General features: G+C 61.6%; 1 protein-coding gene and 1 non-coding gene across 3 annotated transcripts; both read left to right on the top strand.

The window, feature by feature from the left end:
* Nucleotides 1–133: 133 nt before the first annotated feature.
* GRK2 (G protein-coupled receptor kinase 2) lies at nt 134–19,414 on the top strand. 2 transcript variants are annotated; one of them, XM_039840727.1, is made up of 21 exons: nt 134–456; nt 10,440–10,516; nt 12,401–12,474; nt 12,606–12,707; nt 12,809–12,883; nt 13,005–13,066; nt 13,859–13,910; nt 14,158–14,249; nt 14,609–14,708; nt 14,812–14,890; nt 14,982–15,112; nt 15,401–15,495; nt 15,570–15,677; nt 15,882–15,948; nt 16,296–16,396; nt 16,964–17,030; nt 17,110–17,205; nt 17,423–17,585; nt 17,719–17,855; nt 17,979–18,092; nt 18,197–19,414. In XM_039840727.1, exons 1-21 carry the CDS (start codon nt 344–346, stop codon nt 18,359–18,361), a joined length of 2,070 nt encoding a protein of 689 aa, XP_039696661.1. In that variant the 5' UTR covers nt 134–343; the 3' UTR covers nt 18,362–19,414. The 2 variants fall into 2 exon arrangements, with proteins under 2 accessions (XP_039696661.1, XP_039696662.1); XM_039840728.1 differs by having other exon boundaries at nt 344–456; nt 17,982–18,092.
* On the top strand, nt 11,828–11,946 carry LOC120584881 (5S ribosomal RNA). Its single transcript, XR_005648171.1, has one exon. It is a non-coding gene; the product is annotated as a 5S ribosomal RNA (ribosomal RNA).
* Nucleotides 19,415–20,332: the final 918 nt, after the last annotated feature.

The raw sequence follows: 20,332 nt of genomic DNA, 5'->3' as shown, positions 1-20,332 counted from the left end.
AGTCCGGCCCGCGCGGCCTCCAGGGGGCGCCGCCGCCCGCCCGCCCGCCCGGCCCCTCGCGGGCTCGCTGGCGCTGTGCGCGGCAGGCGGGGCCGGAGGCGGCGGCGGCTCCGGGGCGCGGGCGGCGGCGGCCCGACTGCAGTCCCGGCGGGAGCGGAGCGAGCCGGGGCCGGGCCCGAGCCGGCGCCATGGGGCGGCGCCGCCTGTGAGCCGCGGCGAGCGGAGCCGCGGGCGCCGAGCGGGGCCGGGCGGGCGGCGGCGCCCGAGGCCGACGGAGCGGCCGGGCCGGGCCGAGCGCACCGAGCGGAGCGGAGCGGCGGGAGAGGCCGCCGCCGCCGCCAAGATGGCGGACCTGGAGGCGGTGCTGGCCGACGTGAGCTACCTGATGGCCATGGAGAAGAGCAAGGCCACGCCGGCCGCGCGCGCCAGCAAGAAGATCCTGCTGCCCGAGCCCAGGTGAGGCAGCCGCCGGCCCCTCGGCGCCGCTCTCTGCCGGGCGCCCGGACCCCGCAGCCCGGACCGGCCGGGCACTGCCCCGTGACCCCTTCTGCCCCAGCCACCGCTCGGGGTCCAGCAGCCCTGACCCGACCCTTACGCGCCAGGCCCTGTGCACCTGAACCCGGAGCGCCCCAAGGCCAGGGTTTCCCAGCCCCGTTGGCTCCCCAGCCGGCTCGGTGCCCCCTGCCCCGCTCGGCCTCCGGTTCCCTTCACGCACTCCGTCTTCTCCCGCACGGGCTCCATTGCCCCTTCCTCATTCTCCGGGCAGCCTTTGGTCTCCTCCACCGTCCCCCGTCGGGTCCCCCTCCTCTGCCTCCGAGCATCGACCTGGCCTGGCTGTATCATCGGCCATCCTTTTGCTGCCCCTACGCCCAGTCCACCCTGCCTTGGGGTTCCACTGCCTCCACCCCCAGACCCCTCTGGTAGACACTTGTGTAAGGTTTGGAGGAGACCACAAGCCAGTGGGTCACTGGCTTGGGGTGGGTTTGAGAGTGCTTCGGGGGTCATAGCAGTGGTGGGGAGCAGGGTGTGGTGTGTGCCCCATCCCAGCGTGGGAGACACCCAAGGTTGCCCTCCCCAGGCATTCCTCCCCTGGCAGGCCCTATAGATGGTGCCCTGCAGGTGCTATTTGCTGGGGGACATCCCAGCACCCTGCCGCAGCTGGACCACGGCTGCCACCTCTCTGTGAGACAGCCGATGTCACTGCACCTGGTATCAAAGTTTAAACTGCATGCAGGATGTAGGCACAGAAGTGTACGGGGTACGGATGATAGCTGAGGTTTGCCCAGCATTGTATTTTCCCATTGTTTGAGCCCATGGGCAGGTAGGACAGGTGTGGTTTTGTCCCCGTGGAACAGGTGGGGAAGCTGAAGCTCCAGAGGTGAGTGGCCTGTCCGGTGTCACAGATAACTCCAGAGTGGTGCCTGGCCACCAGATCAGGGCTTCCGGCTTCTAGTTCCACACTGTGTCCACCACTCTGGCCTGAGCCAGGGCCTGGCCGTTCTGAGCTGTGTGCCCACTATGATTCCTTATGTCACGTGGTAAGACCAGTCCCAGCAACTCCTCCATATCTGCCTGAGAGTTGGCATGCTGGTTCCGGGCCAGCCCGGGAGCCTGGGCCTGTCCTAGCTGTTATGGTCTCATCATGTGACTTTGGGCAAGTCCCTTGCCGTTTCTGGGCCTCTGTGTTCTCATCTGTGAAATGTGAATGGTGCGAAATAGGCTATGACTGACTATTCGGTGTCCCAGGTCTTTGAAGCAGGGCCGGGAGCTTCAAGGGGTGCCATGCAGTTGTCTCCGGGGCCTGTTTCCTGGGTTTCGGATTGACTGAACACGGCCTGGGGGAGGAAAATGGGTCTGCGTTTTGAAAAGGCCGTTAGGGCCCTTTTTTTCTAAGACAGTTTGCAATCAGATTTCTCAAAACAGGAACCAGACTAACCGTCTAGCTGGGGGCTGTCCAGGGAACAGTGACAGAACAAAACCGAGTTCAGAAATGACAAAGCCACGAGGGAGGAAACGGGGGAGTCAGCCTCCGGGGCTTGCAACGGCCCTCCTTGGTGGCCAAGACCTCGAGACCCTCCTGCAGGTTGGAGTTCTGCAAAGGTTGAGGCGGGGCCTTTTCTGGAACCCTCTGAGTTTTGGTAATCGCTCCCCAGAATGCATTGCTCCTGATGGGGCCCCGCCTTGGCCTGGCTCTGCAGGTGTCAACACCTCGAGAAACGAGATGTCCCTCTTTTCATGTCTCCTTTGCTATCTGTGGTGATGATGGTGGTGGTGATATAAGTAATGGTGGAACTTATAATTATTATTTATTTGGGCACCTGTCATCTCAGTTGATCCAAAAAGCAACCTGTGAAGTTGGCAAGGCCATGCCTTGCATGTAGTAGTTGCTCAAGAACTGTCAGGCTGTGCGATGTCTGAAACCAGGCAGGCGGTGAGTTCAGGGGAAGAGCAGGAGACTGAGATCCAGGGCACCATTTGGGGGCACAACATTGGGCAGTTACCCCCATCTGTGAGATAGATTAGAGGCAGTGACCGTCAGTGAGCTGAGGCCAGAGCTGGGCCAGAGCTGCTCAGCGCGGCAGGCTCGGGCTGCTCCAAGGAGTCCGGGCCTCCTGTGTCTAAGGACACACCAGCCTTCACTCTGTGCTTCGCACACCCGGTGGTCAGATGCCTCCAGCCCTGGAAAGTCGTTATGACTGTATCTTACATTTATTTGCTCGGCACTTCCCAGTTTGCGATGTGCTTTTTACTCCACTTTATCCTTTACATAACTGTGGGGAAAGCAGGCACAGCAGGTGGTATTCTCCCATTTAATGGTTGAAGCAACCGAGGCTCGGAGAGGGGAGGAGACCTGGTTGCAGAGGGAAGCTGGAGTTGGAACTGAGGTCCCTGGATTCGCAGGTGCTTTGCTCTGCTGTGCTTCGTGTCCTCCGCACACCCCTCTACACCTTTGCTCTCGCCCCGTCCATGTTTTACGGAATGTGCCAGCTAGCACCCGTCCTCTGGGCAGCCGTCCTGGAGGTGGCCCAGGAGCAGCAGGGCAGCCCCCAGCACCGTCAGCTGTCCTGGTTTACAGGGCCCAGCCCCGTCCTCATCAGCTGGGACAGCCCTGGCAAGGTAGTGCTTAGAGGGGGCATCTCCACACCTGAGGTCACATCGTCCCCTCACCCGCAAGGTCAGGGTCAGGGAGAAAGGCTGCGGTTTGTCCATGATAAGGTGCCACTTGGAGTTGCTCCCACCTTGGGGTGGTCCATCTTGGCAGCCCCCCCGTGGTTAGTGCCCGGCTTGTGCCTTGGCCGGGTCCTGGGGCTGGCCTCACAGCTCTGATTTCTCAGGGCTGGGGAACAGGAGCTACTGGGCACAGGGCCACTTTGAGTTGGCACATGTCCTCCCCTCCCGTCACCCTATAGAATCTGAGGAAGCACTTCTCCACCTTCTCATGGAAGGAAACAGCGGTGTGTAGCTGGAAGACAGGAGACTTGGCTTCTAGTCCTGCAGCGATACCAGCTCACGTAGGAGCCAGGCACGTCCCTCATCCTGGCTGAGCCGGCCTCAGTCTCCAGCGCAGTAAACTGAGCGGGCTGCCCCGTGCCCAGTGACCTCTCGGGGTCCGTGGTCTGTGACTCTCTCCGAAGGAGCTGCTGTTTCCTCTTCCAGCAGTAGCAGCAGTCCTGTCATTATTGTCATTTGCTTAATATGACCATGGAGGCCTCACGTAATTAATCTCTGGGCTCCTGGCTGAGGAGCCTGCTTCGGGCGCTCCCAAGAGGTGCCCCTGCCCTCCCTGGTGACAGTGGCAGCCCCAGCAGCAGACGATGGGAGCCTGAGAGCCGGGTGCCTCTTGCAGCCGCCCGTCTTCTCGTCTTCTCGGCTCTTCCCTGGTCCCTCCCCCACGGTGGATTTCCTTCTTCCTGCCCTCTGCTGGCTTCCGACTCCCAGACCGCCACTGTTCCTCTGCCACTGCTTCTTCAGCTTCTTCGTTCCTGTTAACTCTTCACCTCCAGGACTTCCTGCCCTTGATCTGCGGGGCCAAGGAGTGCAGGGGAAGGTGCTCTCCCTCTGCCTCCCTCCGCGTTTCCATCGCCAGCCTCATCCCCTACCCAGAACTTTCCACTCCAGTGGCAATGTCGTACCCGCTCCTGCCCTGAAAACAAGACGGTCAGCTCAGCAGTCTTCCCCTCTGGGCCTTGGAGGCCCCGCGCTCCCCAGGAATGGGTCTCTAGGACGCCTTTTCCCATCTGTTCTCCTTTCCCAAGCACCGGGCTTCACATTTTTGCCATGAAGCGGCTCACCCGCCCGTTTGCCGGGGGCTTCGAGAGAGCGTGAGCATCACAGGCTGGAATCCATGCAGGGGAATCTGGGCTCTGTCAGCCTAGGAATAATGTGTCCTATTAATGCACGATCCATTCCTAGTAGTAAATTCCCGGTGACGTCAGGTGTAGGCACACTCTGCAGCCCGCGTTTCCTCCCCGCCCCGCAGGCGCCCAGGTCGGCTCTGCAGAGGAGACGCGAGCTTGGGGGCCGGGGGCTTCGGGCTGCGTGCACAGGGCTGGCGCTTCCAGGACCTGATGCTCCCGCCTCAGAACCAACAGAAACCACGAGTGTGTCTCGAGGGAACGCTCGACCTCCATCACACCTGCTCTTTCTTCCTGTAGCCCCTCCCCACTCTCCTGTGCCCAGAGGGGCCCATGTCCTCTGCTGGTCACATAAGACAGAATTATACTCGAGTTATCACTAAGCCGTTTCAAATAAGAGATGCTGAAAATGAGGTGCTGGGCGGCAGCCTTTTCTAATGTAATAACGTGCCTTTTGAGCATCACTGCTCACCACGGGGGGGGCGGGGGGGGGAAGGGGGGGTGCGTCTACACAGGCGTTAGAGAGAGTTTTGAGCGAGTTTCCTTGTCTTACCGCATTAGTAGCCCTGTCTTCTGAAGGGGGCATTCTCTGACTCTGGGAGCCATCCTGGGTTTGGGGTGGGGGACAGTCCCCTCCTGGGACCTGCAGGGCACAGAGCCCTGGAAGTTGCTTCTGGATGATTCTAACGTCATGGCAGTGAATTGCAGGATGTAGTGCTTGTGTCATATTCGTGAAGATGCCACGACGTTTGACAAGGCCATCAGAGTACCTCTTCCCAGCACGTCCAGCAAGGGGCCCTTGGGAACCTGGCTCGCTGTGGACATTCTGGGTGGGCCTGTGCGTGCAGTGCCTGCTGGCGCCATTCTCTCCTCCTGGGCCTGGGCTCGCTCCGGAGTTGGCTCTTTGGGCGAGTCTTTCCCATTTGGTATATGGCCCCATCTTTGAGCACTGAGGACATTGTCAGCCCCAGAGAGTCACCGAGAAAATTAATAAGAAGCCCCAGGGGACCTCCTCCTACCGCTGCTACCTTAGTGGCAGAAATGCCACAGAGGAGTGCGTTAGCTGTGGCCGCAGCTGCTACTCTACTGGCTTGTTAACCGTCACCTCCCAGAGCATGGCAGTTCCGGCGTGACTGCACCAGACCCACCAGACCGTAGCCCCTGTGCCAGCTCACACTGTCCTGTGATGTCATGGCTCTGACATCCCTGTCACAGGATCCGTGGCCCCTGGCCTGCCAGATGCCCGCCGAAGCTGCCCCTAGCCTGATGGGCTCCCAAGAGAGATGCCGCCTGCTGCCTACAGCCACCAGCAGAGGGTGGAGGGGAGGGCAGCCAGGGCACGAGCCGGGTCCCCTGGGACCCCGAACTCCACTCTCCCACAGAGGTTAAGGGGAGCCCCTGCCTGGTGGGAGGCCCCTTATCAGGAGGGTCGGACCTTTTCCTGCCACGAGCTGCTCAGCTTCTTCCAGCCTTGCTTTTCTCGCCATCAAAACGAGCGTGTTTGCCTCTGGCCCCAGCATAAGCTGCGGTCTGCGACCCTGAGTGGGAGTCACCACACTAGCCCGCGAGGCCACTGCGCCACAGTGCAAGGGACTTTGCTTTTCCTCTGAACCACGTGGTGCCAGAAGGTACCGGAAGTTTACCCCCATAGCCCTCGCCCCTTCCTCGCCTGCCGTCCTGTCACCCCAGCCTGCTCTCTGGGCCGAGAGGGAGGAAATGCTCTCCCCGTTCCCTCCCCCTCACGTCAGGCTGGGCCGGCTCCTCGGAGCAGCTGGAGCTGGTGTGAGCAGCCCTGGCTGCAGGTGGCAGGAGCCCTGGCTGCAGGTGGCAGTGCCAGACAGTGGGGACGGACACCTCCCTGCTGCGGTGGGGCAGAGCAGGTAGTGGGCTCTGCCTACCAGGGCCCCCAGGCTGAGCAGCACGAGTGTGAGGCTTGTCTGTGAGCAGAGTGGCGTCACAGCCACTCAGGCTGTGGCAGCACTCCTGGCCTGGCCCTGCTCAGGGCTCACCTGTCAGGAGGCTGCCCGGCCATAGGCCCCCCTCTCCAATGACATGGCAGGTGTGGAACCAAGACCCAGACAAGGCTGTGTAGCTTGCAGTCACATTCTGGAAGGGGCTGAGACAGGCTTCCTGTAGGAGGGGGATGTGAGCTGACGCCCTCATAGTGAGTCTGGCATCTTAGGCGAGATCTCCTTTTGCTGTGTCCTCTCTGGCTTTTTAAATGGCCAGCGCCATGGTGACAATTCAGCACTTTGTTGACATCCTCATTTTACAAATGAGGAAACTGGGCATTTAAAGTTGTTGACTTGGCATGGCCTCTAGGGAGGGGGTGAGGGGAGAGGGAGAGCAGTGCAGAACCTAGGCCTGGGTGCCCCCGGTCCCCCACAACCACGACAACAAGGGCAGACCCTAGGCCCTTCCCCAGAGGGACTAGGAGCCTTAGGGTCCTCCTGGCAGGGAAGGTGCAGGCACTGGGCTCTCCTGACGACCAGAGTTGATCTGGGAGCCACAGGCTCCTGGATGTGGGGGTGTTGACCTGGGCGAGGGCAGGAATGCCGTGCCGGGCTCCCCGCCACTCCAGACTCCGCCAGTATCAGAGAGCGGGTGTAGGAGACGAAGGTGACCCAGCCCAGGAGGCTGCCGCCGCCTCCCGTGCCAGCCTGTACTTGCCACCCTGGCAGGAGCGTCCCCCACAACACGTTTTCCTGACCCGCCAGCTCCCTCGGCCCCCAGCTCCGTGGGGTGGACAGGAAGCCCTAATGCTGCTGCTTTCGGGGCCTTCCATTCAAGGCCTCTGCTCCAGTCTGACCTTGTGTTTCGTGGGGTGGTGGTGGGGGGCTGTGTTTATTTATTTAGAAAACATTTTTTTCTTTTTAAGGAAGAAAATGAAGTGCTGTGTGCTGGGAAGAATGCTGTGGCCGTCCCATGCAGACTTCTGGGGGGCGGGGTCTGGCCACCGAGGCAGCTCGGAGCTGGTCCGCTTTCTGCTGTCCCTGGGCTGGGGCGACAGCAGAGCCACCGCGAAGGCTCTGTCGCCTGCAGCCTGCCCTCTCTGGTGGGCAGGCCCTCTTACCCCGATTCCCAGAGGGGAGCTTGGCGTGTCCAGGTCTCTGCTTCTCTGCGGGGCCCCGGGGTCACGTGGCCGGAAATACGCACTGCGCCCGGCTCGCGCTGGGCGTCCCCACCGCATCGCCTCTGCTGAGCTGGCGCCAGTGTCGCCGGTCCCTGGGAAGCACGTTTGGGGCTCAGGAAGGCTTCCCAGTGACTATTTCCAGGGCTTTGCTAGGGTCACCTGCTTGCCATCTGTGTTACCTGTCTGGATAGTTCACCTGGCCACACCTGACCACCATGGAGGATGGACATTTTGTGACATTTTCTCTCGATTGCTTTGTCTCATCCCCTTCCATGGGAATCGGGTGCAGATGTGAGAGCCCAGAGCTGAGCCAGGGGGTGGGGAGCTCCTGGAAGTTCAGCCCCCTGGCCCTTGCGGACTCCATGCCCCCAACTCCTGGATGCCTGGTCTCACCACCCTGCCGATCCTTTGGACTGGGCCCTTCCCGCCGTGCTCTGCCCCAACACAGGCCAGCCCGTCCTGATGTCCGAACAAGAAGTCCCAAGCTGTCCCTCGCAGAACTGGGAGCCCTGGGAGCTTGGCGCTGACTGTGCCCCATGGTCTCCCGGGGCTGCCGTCCGCAGGCCCCGGGACAGACCTGTGTCTTAGTTTCACAGATTTTTCAAGCTCCTGCTATGATTGAAGCTCACTGACTCTGGCCTTGCCTCCTGAGTCCCTCTGAGTCCCATGGGGCCTGTCCTTGATGATGGCTGGTGTGTGGCCCCCATCAAGGAGCGGGGAATGTGCCTGCTGGCTGCAGAGGGTACCCTTGCTTCCCCAGAGTGATAGTTCGGGGCCACCAGACCACTGGCCCTCAGCTGGGGACTCTTGTCTGCTAGGGTCACAGGATGGGGACGCGGAAGGTCGATCCTTGTCATCAACACCCTTCTTCCTACTGGAGACGGTTATCACTGGAGATCTCCTAGCATCCAAGGGTGGGGAAGCAGGAGAGAGGTCGTGGCTTCAGCATCCTGCTCACAACAGCTCCGTGTGTCCCGTGTTCTCACGGGGCTTTTCCTTGCGTGACTTGAACATGGGCAAAGGCCTGGGGTCTTGGCTCCCACCTGGACAGTCTCAGAAGGACGGTGCTGAGCGGGAAAAGGCAGGAGTCCCCTTTCTTCGAGCCCTGGCCCAGAGGCTGGACAGGGTCCAGGGAGGTGCTGGCCCTGCCTGGAGCCTTCTCCCCTCAGGCCCCTCTGACAGCCCAAAGCCTCAAAACCCTTGCAGGCTCGCCTGCCCTCCATCAGGCCCCGTCGGCTCTTCCATCCGTCAGCCTGAACCATCTCCTGCCCACCCTGTTTCTTTCCCTTCTTCTTGGCCGGGTGTCTTCAGATACCTGGACCTCATCCAGTGGGGTCTGTCCAGCCGCTCCCTGCCCTGGACCAAGCTTCCTGTGTCCTCCACCAACCCCCTCCTCGCCTGATGGCTTCTTGCTTATCCCTGGCCAGGCCTTCCCCTGCCTGTCCCTACGTCCATTCACCTGCCCTGGGCTTCACCACCTGTTGACCTCCTGTTTGCACTTGAACCCAGTGAAGTTCCGCCTTCCCCACACGGCCTCTCCTGATGGCCCAGAACACTTCCCTTCCCGTGTCTCCTCGAACTGACGGTTTCCCACTCAGGCTTTGTCATGTGCTATCTAATGTCACAGGACCATGACTTGTGCCCTGAGAAGCCCTGCCTGGAGACCAGGGGTGCATGGTACCTTCCAGCAGGTGATGTGCAGGAGGCCTCGGTGACCAGGGCCCCATGCTGGGGTCTAAGAGGGGGTGCAGGGACACAGAGAGGTGAGGGCACAGAGCCCGGACTTTCTGATCCGGGTCCTCACCGGCTATAGTCTTCATTGGCCGACTGGTGGCCCCACGTATCCTAACGGCCATATGCGCATTGCGTGAGCTCAGGTGTGACTGCCCAGCACAGTGTCTTTCAGGATCCCGGGCGGCTGCTGAGGGCCAGACATGACCTCAGCTGGCCGTCATGACAGGCAGGCCAGCAGGTGGCCCAGGAGAGAGGAGGAGGGGACAGAAAGGTGCGTCTGAGGCACGAAGTGTGGTATGGTGTCGCTTTCCCAGACAGCGCCCGGCGTCGAGGGCGAGACCAGGGCTGGGAGCGTGGGGCTAGGCTTCCGTGTCAGAGTGGCCAGCCCCTCCCTTACTGCCCTCCCACGCAGCCCAGGGACAGCTGTTAGGGACACGGGAACTGAGGCTTGGCTCTTTTTTTTTTTTAACTATTTTTAAAAATTGAGATGTAATTCACATAACATTAAATCCATCATTTTATAGTCCAATGGGCTTTGGTACATTCACTGTGCCGTGCGAGCCTCACTGCTACCTAATTCCAGAACACTTCCGGCACCCCGAAAGAAACCTCGTACCCCTTAGCAGTCACTCCGCTTTCCTCCCCCAGCCCCTGGCCGCTGCCGATCTGCTTTCTGTCTCTGCAGGTTTGCCTGTTCTGGACACGTCATATAAATGAAATCACATAACATGTGGTCTTCTGTGATTCTTTTCTCTCTTAGCAGAATGCATTCGAGGTTCATCCGTGTTGTAACGTACATGTATGTCATTGCTGCGTTCCATATCATGGCCGGGCAGTATTCCGTCGTAAGGACAGGGCACATTTTGGTTATCTGTCATCTGCTGGTGGCTGAGGCCTGGTTTTTGAGGTTTGGCCAAGTTCCCAAAGGCAGTACAGGGCAGCACTGGGACCACACTTCTGAGCAGCCACCTGCTGGCCATCCTAGGGTTTCGGGACAGAGCCTTGGGGGGAAGGCACCAGCTGCCCCGGGTCCCTCTGGTGTGACCTGTGATCAGGTCCGATGGGTGGCTGCCTTCCTGGAAGGAGCAATGACACCCACCAGCAGTGCCCCACACTCTGGATTCTGGGAGAGGAGACAGTGGCCGTCCAGGGAAGGGCCAGGAGGCCTAACAGGTGCCACGGGAGCTCCGGGTCACTGTGTCCCCTCTGTCTTTCAGCATCCGCAGTGTCATGCAGAAGTACCTGGAGGACCGGGGTGAGGTGACCTTTGAGAAGATCTTCTCCCAGAAGCTGGGTGAGTACAATGGGGCCTCCGTGGACTTCCCACCACTTGTCCAGCTGCCCAGGTCCAGGGCATGGGGGCAGGGGGACCCTGAGGCCGTCTTCCTGCCCCCACCCCAGCTGGATCCCAGGAGGTTTGGCTTCCCATCCACTGGAACAGGGCAGCCCACAGGCCCCTGGGTGGCTGCAGGGCAGTGACCCGCCGCGCCTCCCGGCAGCCTGGCTGTCCGCCCAGGTGGCCCTGTGGAGGGGGTGGGGGCCCAGCCGCCTTCCAGGGCCCCTGGGGAAGTTCCTCCTTTGGGGTTTTTGTTTTTGAGAATCGCAGCTTCCCCTTGGCGCAGGCACAGCTGCTCTGGGCCGTTGGTAGAGCTGACAGGAAGGGGCGGGGCCCTTCCTGTGGCGCCCGCTGTGCTGTGGCCTCCGCCCCCGCCCCCACCGGCCCTCTGCGAGCAACCTGCCTCAGGCAGGCCTGGGCCTCCATTCCTTCTCCCCCAGTGCCCTGTGTCTTAGAGCGGGGACTTGGCCCATAGGGCAGGGTCTCAGGGAAGCAGCCTCTAGCCACACGTGGCTCTGATTTGGGCCGGATATCAGCTCTGAACCGGGAGTGGCCTGGCCCGGTGGGATCAGGTTTTGGAGGTCAGGCTTGCGGAGTCAGTGAGTCAAGAAGCACAAGGTTTGGGTCCCTTGCCTGTGCTATGTGACCTTGGGCATGTTGCTTTACCTCTCTGAGCCTGCTGGCGTCCTCACCTGGGAACGAGGACTCAGGCCGCTTGGAGGACCAGTGAAAGCCTCCTGCCCACCGGGAAGCCCTGGTCACGAGTTACTCAAAGGCACGATATTACCAGAAATGATGTCTGCGAGCTCTGGCAGAGGTGCCCAGGCAGCAGTGACAGTGCCCTCGAGGGGGCATGGAAAGCTGTCCAACAAAAAGCCAGTCACCCGGGTTGGGCTGGAGGCTCAAGGACCGCCCTTCCTAATGCTTTGCTTCCCAAGGCTGCTCTGGGCCAGGCCTCAGGCCCCCACCTCGCAGGAGGGAGGAGGCCTGGCCTGGCCTGGGTCTCCTGTGAGCCCTTTCCACAGCCCGGCTCACCTCTTCCCTCCCTCGACAGCCCATGCCCTTCGAGGCCCCACTCCCCGGCCTGTCCTTCCCAGGACCTGCCACTGGGTAGAGGAGCCCCAGGTTCTCATGCCTGCCACATACTGCCTGCCTGGCAGGCCTCCCTGAGCCTCAGTTTCCCCAACAGGACCTGCCCTCCCTATCTGCCTGTTTCTCAGGGCTGCTGAGAGAATCAGCCAGATGACGGAGGGGGTCGTAAGGTCCAGGGACTACGGCCATGCCACCCTGAACACGCCCGATCCCGTCTGATCTCGGAAGCTAAGCAGGGTCGGGTCTGGTTAGTACTTGGATGGGAGACCATCTAGGAAGACCAGGTACTGTAGGCCTAAAAAAATAAAATAAAATAAAGTCCAGGGAGAGGGAGGCATGGCCTCCTCAGAGGCTGCCTTCCTCCTGCGTGCTGCAGTTCGAGCCTGGCCCAGTTGGATATCACTGTTCCTGCACGGCCTACCCCATGGGGGCGTCACCCTCCCAGAGTGGGTGCAGGGCCCTCTGCAGTGATAGGGTGGGAGCCCTGGCTGTCACTTTCCAACTACCCTCTGAGGAAGCAGATTCTGGGACGAGTAGAAACGTAGGGGCCCAGACCCAGAATTCAAGAATCTTCCGTTGGTGGCAGCCTTCGAGGCCACCTTGCCCAGCCCCCGCTTGAGGCAGAGAGACTCCCCCCCCCGCCACCTCCTTGGCCAGTTCTGCCCTGGAAGCCCCGAGCCCACACTGCCCACCTTGATAGGGAGGCCTCCGAGGGTTTGCGGCTCAGGGTCACCCGATGCTTGTTTTCAGGGTACCTGCTCTTCCGAGACTTCTGCCTGAAACACCTGGAGGAGGCCAAGCCCTTGGTGGAGTTCTATGAAGAGGTGAGGCCAGGCCGCTGGGCCCCGAGAAAGGGGAGGAGGTTGGGCGGCTCCTGCTGAATCCGTGAGACACCTGGTGTTGGTGCCCCCAGCCCTCCTGGGCCGAAGGTCACCCATGGGGTCTCGTCCCCTAGATCAAGAAATATGAGAAGCTGGAGACGGAGGAGGAGCGCCTGGCCTGTAGCCGGGAGATCTTCGACACCTACATCATGAAGGAGCTGCTGGCCTGCTCACACGTGAGTGCCCCGGACCCGCCTGCTGGCCCAGGGCCACCCGGGCGTGGGGAAGGGACGAAAGGACCCTGTGGAGAGTTCACAGCCACCTCTGTCTTCCCCAGCCCTTCTCGAAAAGTGCCACTGAGCATGTCCAGGGCCACCTGACGAAGAGGCAGGTGCCTCCGGATCTCTTCCAGGTGTGTGCTAAGCTTAGTCCCCAAGGCCTTCCAGCCCAGCCAGGGTCACCTCCGGCCGAGTCAGGGAGGCTGGTCAGCTCGCACTCTGGTGCAGCGACCGACCCCCATCTTCCTCCCTTAGCCATACATCGAAGAGATCTGTCAGAACCTCCGAGGAGATGTGTTCCAGAAATTCATCGAGAGGTGAGAGCTGGGTGCATGTGGGAGAGGAGGGGGAGGGGGAGGCTGCCCTGAGGAGGGGTGTGGATGGCGTGGAGGAGGGAAGCCACCCCGTATTAGGCCCCAGGCAGGGGGCACCTGTGCCCGTCAACGCCTCAGTGCGGGAACTCTTGAAAGCTTGGGCAAGCTCAGTCACCGCCGCCTCTGTGCGCCTGCCCCGCCCTTCCCAGCGCTGGGCACCTCCAAGCCTGTCCGGGGCGATTGTCCAGGGAGCAAGGGTCCGCCTATGCGCCTTTCCCGCTCATGGACTGTCAAGCGCCTTGCTGGGCCCACATGGGCTGAGAAGCATCGGGGTGGTGGTAGGGGAGTTCACAAGAGGACACACGGTCCCCCGCCCCTCACCGCCAGAGCCCACCTCGGGGGTTGTTTGATGCAAAGGACAGCTTTCTTAGGGTCCCAGCTCTTTAGCCGCGGAGTGGGGGCCTCGTGGGGAGTGACTGCTGCGTCACTGGCAGTGTGCAGGCGGCAGCGCGACGGGCATCGTCAGGATACGGTAGCAGGATATCTAGGTCAGGCTGGAGAACCTCCTTTCTAAGCTTATCTGATTGTAGCAGGAACCCAAGACAAACTGCCAGGCTCTGCTCGGGCCTGCATTTGGGGTAGGGGCCCCTCTCAGGACGGTACTATTCCTGGATGGTCCCGGAGGAGGACACTGAGGCTTGGGACTCCGGGAAGTGGCCGTGGGGTGGGGCAGGCTTCTGCCCAGCATCATCACACTTTCTGAGACTCGTCTGAGCCCAGATTCTTCTCTTACAGTGATAAATTCACACGATTTTGCCAGTGGAAGAATGTGGAGCTCAACATCCACGTGAGTGGGCTGGGTGGGAATGGGGAGCTATGCGCCCTGCTGCTGCTCCCCAGGGAGCTGGACCTTGGGCTTGGCCAGGGCCAGGGAGGTCAGGGGAGTCTGCCCCCAACCCTCAGCACAATGGCTATGGGGTCAGTGTCAGGATCTCCTTGGGGGTGGCTGAAGGCAAGTAAGCACGTGGCGAGGGCAGCCATGGGTAAGAGACCCAGGCCACCTGTGGTGACTCCCTGTGTTGCTGCCCCTGCAGCTGACCATGAACGACTTCAGCGTGCACCGCATCATTGGGCGAGGGGGCTTCGGCGAGGTGTATGGGTGCCGGAAGGCCGACACGGGCAAGATGTGAGCACCTGCTCGGCGGGCATCAGCTGGGATTCCTGAGGGAAGGGAGGGCCCCGGAGGTGCCCTGAAGGCCTGGGCGTCCCTGGGAGAGCTGTGAGGGGGTTGGGGCCCCAGGAGCCAGGCGGCAGGGCCCTGAATGGCAGGTCTCTGCAGAGGGCCGCATGCCTGCCGTTTGTTCATTAGAGCCCCCAACTCACCAGCACTTTCTCCTGCCCTTTCTCTGTCTCAGCATCATAAGCTTGTCATGGTGTCTAGTTTTCCCCCAAAAGGGAGCTCCCCCTACCCCCGACCCAGGGCCCCCGAGCAGCCCTGGGCTCTGCACTGCAGGCGCCTGTGGACTGACGGACCGACTTCCCCAGGTACGCCATGAAGTGTCTGGACAAGAAGCGCATCAAGATGAAGCAGGGGGAGACCCTGGCCCTCAATGAGCGCATCATGCTGTCACTCGTCAGCACCGGGGTGAGCTGGGTGCAGCGGCCGGGTGGAGTGGCTGACCATTGGAGCAGCCTCGGGCTCTGGAACCTTGGGCAGCCTCTCCTAACCGCCCCCCACCCCTCCCTAGGACTGCCCGTTCATCGTCTGTATGTCATATGCCTTCCACACGCCAGACAAGCTCAGCTTCATCCTCGATCTCATGAACGGTGGGTGTGTGGCCCGGCCCCAGCTGGACCTCGGGGCTGGGTGTGGGGTCGGGGCAGAGAGCTGAGCGTCCCGCGGGGCTGCTTCCCTCAGGAGGGGACCTGCACTACCACTTGTCCCAGCACGGGGTCTTTTCCGAAGCCGATATGCGCTTCTACGCAGCCGAGATCATCTTGGGCCTAGAGCACATGCACAGCCGCTTCGTCGTCTACAGGGACCTGAAGGTGAGGCCCAACAGCCTGTCCCTTCTCTCAGCGCACCTGGCCCTGCAGGCCCACGGGATCGGTGTCCCCAGGACGGGGCTGGCTGGCTCTCGCTGCACCCTCCCTCCTACCCAGACATTTTCTGGAATCTGGCTGTGACGGGGGGGAGGTGATGAAGGCCCAGCTTGGGGCCTTGTCCCTGGATACCCATCACCCTCTAGAGTGAAGGCAGCAACCTCGCTGGCATCTTGCCTGGCTGGTCCCTATCCTGAGTCACCCCCGGGGCAGCTCATTGGGCTTCCTCCACAGCCGGCCAACATCCTCCTGGACGAGCATGGCCACGTGCGCATCTCAGACCTGGGCCTGGCCTGCGACTTCTCCAAGAAGAAGCCCCACGCCAGCGTGTGAGTGCCCCAGCCCCCACCCTTCCTTCCTAAACCCTATGCCAAACCTGCTCATGGCCTTCTTGTTTCCACAGGGGCACCCATGGGTACATGGCCCCTGAGGTTCTGCAGAAGGGTGTGGCCTATGACAGCAGCGCCGACTGGTTCTCCCTGGGCTGCATGCTCTTTAAGCTGCTGCGGGGGTGAGTGGGCCGTTTCAAGCGGGCAGGTGGCCAGGGCAGAGCAGCTCTTCCTGGGTCTAGATTGGAGGCTGGTGCAGGAACCCACAGCTGCCTGGGCATTAGGAGTGGCACAATCACTAGCTTGGGACAAGGATCATTGATGCTACCTGCCTCAGTTTCCCCATTCCTGTCCTCTGACCTTTGCCTTTGACCTCTCTTGCCTAGGCACAGCCCCTTCCGGCAGCACAAGACCAAAGACAAGCATGAGATCGACCGCATGACATTGACAATGGTGAGTGCAGGGTTCCAGCCTAGGGATGCTGGGCGGAGCCTAGGGGGCCACGGTGAGGCTGGAGTCTCCCGTGGGCATCAGGGTCACGGACTCTTGGTTCTTACCAACCAAGCAATGACCTCGGGTGGCTTATCCGTACTTTGGTCTCCTGTCCCATAGGTTCCCTACCTGTGTTGTCAGCATACATGCTTGCTGCGGGGGAGCTAGGAATCTGGGCCCTGTGTCTCCCTTTGCCAGGGGCCTGGAGACCCCCTCCCCCCACTTCGAGCGGTCTCAGGATCCCCAGAGCTGTGGTGGGGCCAGGGGTCCTTCTTTGGCCCCTGCCAGTGTCTCACTCCTTCCCGCAGGCCGTGGAGCTGCCCGACTCCTTCTCCCCCGAGCTCCGTTCCTTATTGGAGGGGCTGCTGCAGAGGGATGTCAACCGGAGACTGGGCTGCTTGGGCCGAGGGTGAGTGCCCAGGACCAGGGCCACTGTCCAAGGCCTTGCCTCCCACCCGGGCCCTGGGCACTCGGGCATGCTGCGGTGTCCAGGCCTCTGCAGTGGCCCGCTGGGCCAGCCTGCCTGGGGCTCTGCCTGCGCCTCTCTGAGGACAAGGGCTGTCCCATTACTAGAACCCCCTCCATGATCCCAGCCTCCTCTGAGATTGGGCACAGCCAGCCCCGTCCATTGTCCTCAGGGTGCAGTTGTTGGAGCTGGCCAGGGACTGGCTTCTGGAGGGACCCTTGTAACAAAGATGGTATGTGATGATAATGATGACGACAGCAGTATTTTATGTTTATCAAACATTTACCAAGTGCCAGGCACAATGCTGCAAGAGTTACCATGTTAAAACAACAGCTCTACAGCGTGGGAGCTGCTGTGATCCCCATTTTAGAGATGAGGAAATGGGCTCAGCTTTAAGGAACTTGCCCAAGGTCACAGAGCCAGAAAGTGACTGAAGCAGGAGTTAGCTTGGGCCACCTGCCCCATGGCCCAGACTTAGCCCCAGCCTGGATGACCCGCATCTCCCCACAGGGCCCAGGAGGTGAAGGAGAGCCCCTTCTTCCACTCCCTGGACTGGCAGATGGTCTTCTTGCAGAAGGTAACAGTGGAGGCCGGGGCCGGCTGGGCGCCCTGCAGCCCCTGCACCATTCTGATGCCCAGCCCCCGTTCTGCCGCAGTACCCTCCCCCGCTGATCCCCCCACGAGGGGAGGTGAACGCCGCGGATGCTTTCGACATTGGCTCCTTCGATGAGGAGGACACAAAAGGAATCAAGGTACTGGGCCTGGCCTCCCTCACCTGAGCCCCGCCCAGGGGGCATCCTTGTCCCTTCTCTGCCTCTGTGAGACCCTGCACCAGCCCTGTCCGCTCCTCCTCCCCAAACATCCCAGGGCGGGGGTGAGGGGGAGGGTTAGACCAAACCGCCTCGCCCTAGCCCTGGGGCTGGGCAGGCCTGTGGTGATGGATGTCCCTGCCCCACCCCCACGGTGCAGTTACTGGACAGCGACCAGGAGCTCTACCGCAACTTCCCCCTCACCATCTCCGAGCGGTGGCAGCAGGAGGTGGCAGAGACCGTCTTCGACACCATCAATGCCGAGACGGACCGACTAGAGACCCGCAAGAAAACCAAAAACAAGCAGCTGGGCCATGAGGAAGGTGAGGGTCCTCAGCTGCCGTGGGCGCCCACCGCCTGCTTTAAAGATGAGAAACAGGCTCTGGTTTCAGGGACCCGAGAGCAGCCGAACCAGGATTCACACCGGGGCGGCGCCTCTCTCGCTCTCTCGCGCAGACTACGCCCTGGGCAAGGACTGCATCATGCACGGCTACATGTCCAAGATGGGCAACCCCTTCCTGACCCAGTGGCAGCGGCGGTACTTCTACCTGTTCCCCAACCGGCTCGAGTGGCGGGGCGAGGGCGAGGCCCCGGTAAGGACTCGGGGGGGCCGGGGCAGGGCCGGAGTGGGGGGGGCAGGCGGGGCATGGGGCGGGTCACCGCCCCCGGGCCTGCCCCGCCCTCCTCACGGCCCCGCCCGCCCTCCCCGCCTGCAGCAGAGCCTCCTGACCATGGAGGAGATCCAGTCGGTGGAGGAGACACAGATCAAGGAGCGAAAGTGCCTCCTTCTCAAGATCCGTGGTGGTAAACAGTTCGTCCTCCAGTGCGACGTGAGTGGGGACGGGGTGGGGGGGACCGGTGGGCAGTGGTGGCATGGGGACAGTGGCCTCCAGGGCGCCCAGACCGCGCCTGACAGAGCCCGGGGCGTGTGCAGAGCGACCCGGAGCTGGTGCAGTGGAAGAAGGAGCTGCGCGACGCCTACCGCGAGGCCCAGCAGCTGGTGCAGCGGGTGCCCAAGATGAAGAACAAGGCGCGCTCGCCCGTGGTGGAGCTGAGCAAGGTGCCGCTGGTCCAGCGCGGCAGCGCCAACGGCCTCTGACGCCCCTCCCCCGCCCGCCCGCCTTTTATAAACCTCTAATTTATTTTGTCGAATTTTTATTATTTGTTTTCCCGCAAAGCGGAAAAGGTTTTATTTTGTAATTATTGTGATTTTCTGTGGCCCCAGCCCCCAGGGAGGGGCCCGCTTGCCTTGGCTCCTGCTGCCACCAACCCAGCCACTGCCCAACTACCCTCAGCCCTGACCTCCCCCAGGGGTCACCCACTCCCAGTGTCTTCCCGTGGGGGAAGAGCAGCAGCCCCCCACCCCATCCCTTCCTGGTGATGGCGCCACCTCAGGCTCTGTGGGCCATGCTCTGGGCCCACAGCACAGCTGGGCGGCTTCACACCCCACACCCAAGGGGGCCCCGCAGCACAGGAAAACTGCCTGAATTTCCCCATCGCGGCCCCTCCTGCGACAGGGCCCTAGCCCTGCACTGTCCTGCCTCCATCGATTGGTGGAGGAGGACCCCGTTGTCTCCCTGACCCCAGTGACTTGGCCTCCTGCTCCCTCACTCGGAGAGTCCCTGTGTCACTGGCTGCCTCCATTCCCACCTTCCTTGGACACTGGGGCTCAGCCAGGAGGGTGGCATTGGCCATCACTGCAGCACCCCCTCTTCCTCCCACCCCAAGCGCCGGGCTCAGGGACCACAGAAAGGCAACTGCGCCTTGTTCCACACTGGCCAGCCTGCCCTGAGGTCCCCCTGCCCCCGGACTGGGTGAGGCCTCATCTGCCCAGGACCACAGCGCAGTGAGAGGGGCCGGCGGGGCTAGTCCTCACTGCCCCAGGCCAGTTGCTGCGCCCCCTGGGCTGTCCAGCCCCAGCCTCACATTTCGTCAGTGCCACCACCCACAGGGTGCCACCTCGCCCACCGCATGTCCCCTCGTGACAGTCGCGCTGCCGTGTGTGGTATCGCGCCCTCTCCCCCCGGGGCTGGGTTGGCGTGGCCCCCCTCCCATCTACTCGCTCCCCTGGGCGTTTCTTTGCCGATTTTTGAATGTGATTTTAAAGAGTGAAAAATGAGACTATGCGTTTTTATAAAAAAATGGTGCCTGACTCCTTGGCTGTCAGACTCTTTTGTGCCCAGTGACCATTTTCAGCCACTATTGAGCTGGGTGCTGAGGGGTCAGGGTTTTGGTGGCACCAGGTCCCCTCCATCAATACAGCAGGTGTTCAGGGCCAGCCTGCCCAGGCCCAAGCCATCTCTGGGGGAGGCGGGGGGAGGACTCCCACTTCTTCCCACCCTGGGGGAGCAGAGTGAGTCTTCTGCCTACTGCCCAGGAAGCAGGAGGAGGTGCCTGCAGTTCGGTGCTTAGTGTCACATTTGGACTGACCGGGCGCCCTGGCTCGCCAGTGCTGAGGACACTGCCATGGACAGTCAAACCAACACCTCTGCCCTCTCCGGCTTTGGCCTCCCCTTGCTGTGCGCCTCTCATAGGAGCCTTTGGGGCGTGAGAGATCCCCCAGCTTCAGGCCTCTCATTTATCCGCATGCTCTCATCAACTTCCTTTTCTCCTCATCTCTGCCCTGCAGGCCCCCAAGGGTGACATCTGTTGCTGCCCACCCTATGTTGGGTTCTGCTGGGCAGGGCTGAGGGGCCCATGGCCAAAGCACAGCATGGCAGGCAGAGAGGGAGGGTTTCTGCAGGTAGAGTAAAAGGCCTTGAACCGGGCCTCCAGCATCAGGGTAGGGAAGTGGGGGGACGTTCCTAATGCAGGGAAGGGCCGAGCAGTCAGGAGTGGCTTGCGTTGGCAGGAGCACTGTGGAAAGGAGGCAGGCCGGGGAGGCCCAGAACGCCAGGCCCAACTTGGCCCAGAGCCCAGTGCACACTTAGTAACTTCAGGACGGAGACGGGAATGGACGTGGAGTCTGAACTTGAGTAGGCTCTGGGGAAGTCCTTGAAGGCTTTGGACAGGGGCTGGGGTGGGTGCTGGGACCTGGCTGTAGAAAAAGTTGCTGGTTACTGTTTGCAGG

This window comes from Pteropus medius, unplaced genomic scaffold (assembly GCF_902729225.1).
Source record: "Pteropus medius unplaced genomic scaffold, Ma_sr-lr_union100, whole genome shotgun sequence".
Lineage (NCBI taxonomy): Eukaryota > Metazoa > Chordata > Mammalia > Chiroptera > Pteropodidae > Pteropus > Pteropus medius.
The sequence above is the reverse complement of the archived record's forward strand: the minus strand, read 5'-3'. Positions and strand labels throughout refer to the sequence as shown.

Bases quoted from the DNA above. Each gene is read 5' to 3' on its own strand.
- GRK2 (XM_039840727.1), top strand. From the start codon at position 344: ATGGCGGACCTGGAGGCGGTGCTGGCCGACGTGAGCTACCTGATGGCC. The intron at 17,856-17,978 runs GTAAGGACTCGG...CCCCGCCTGCAG, and splicing joins GGGGCGAGGGCGAGGCCCCG to CAGAGCCTCCTGACCATGGA. The intron at 18,093-18,196 runs GTGAGTGGGGAC...GGGCGTGTGCAG, and splicing joins AGTTCGTCCTCCAGTGCGAC to AGCGACCCGGAGCTGGTGCA.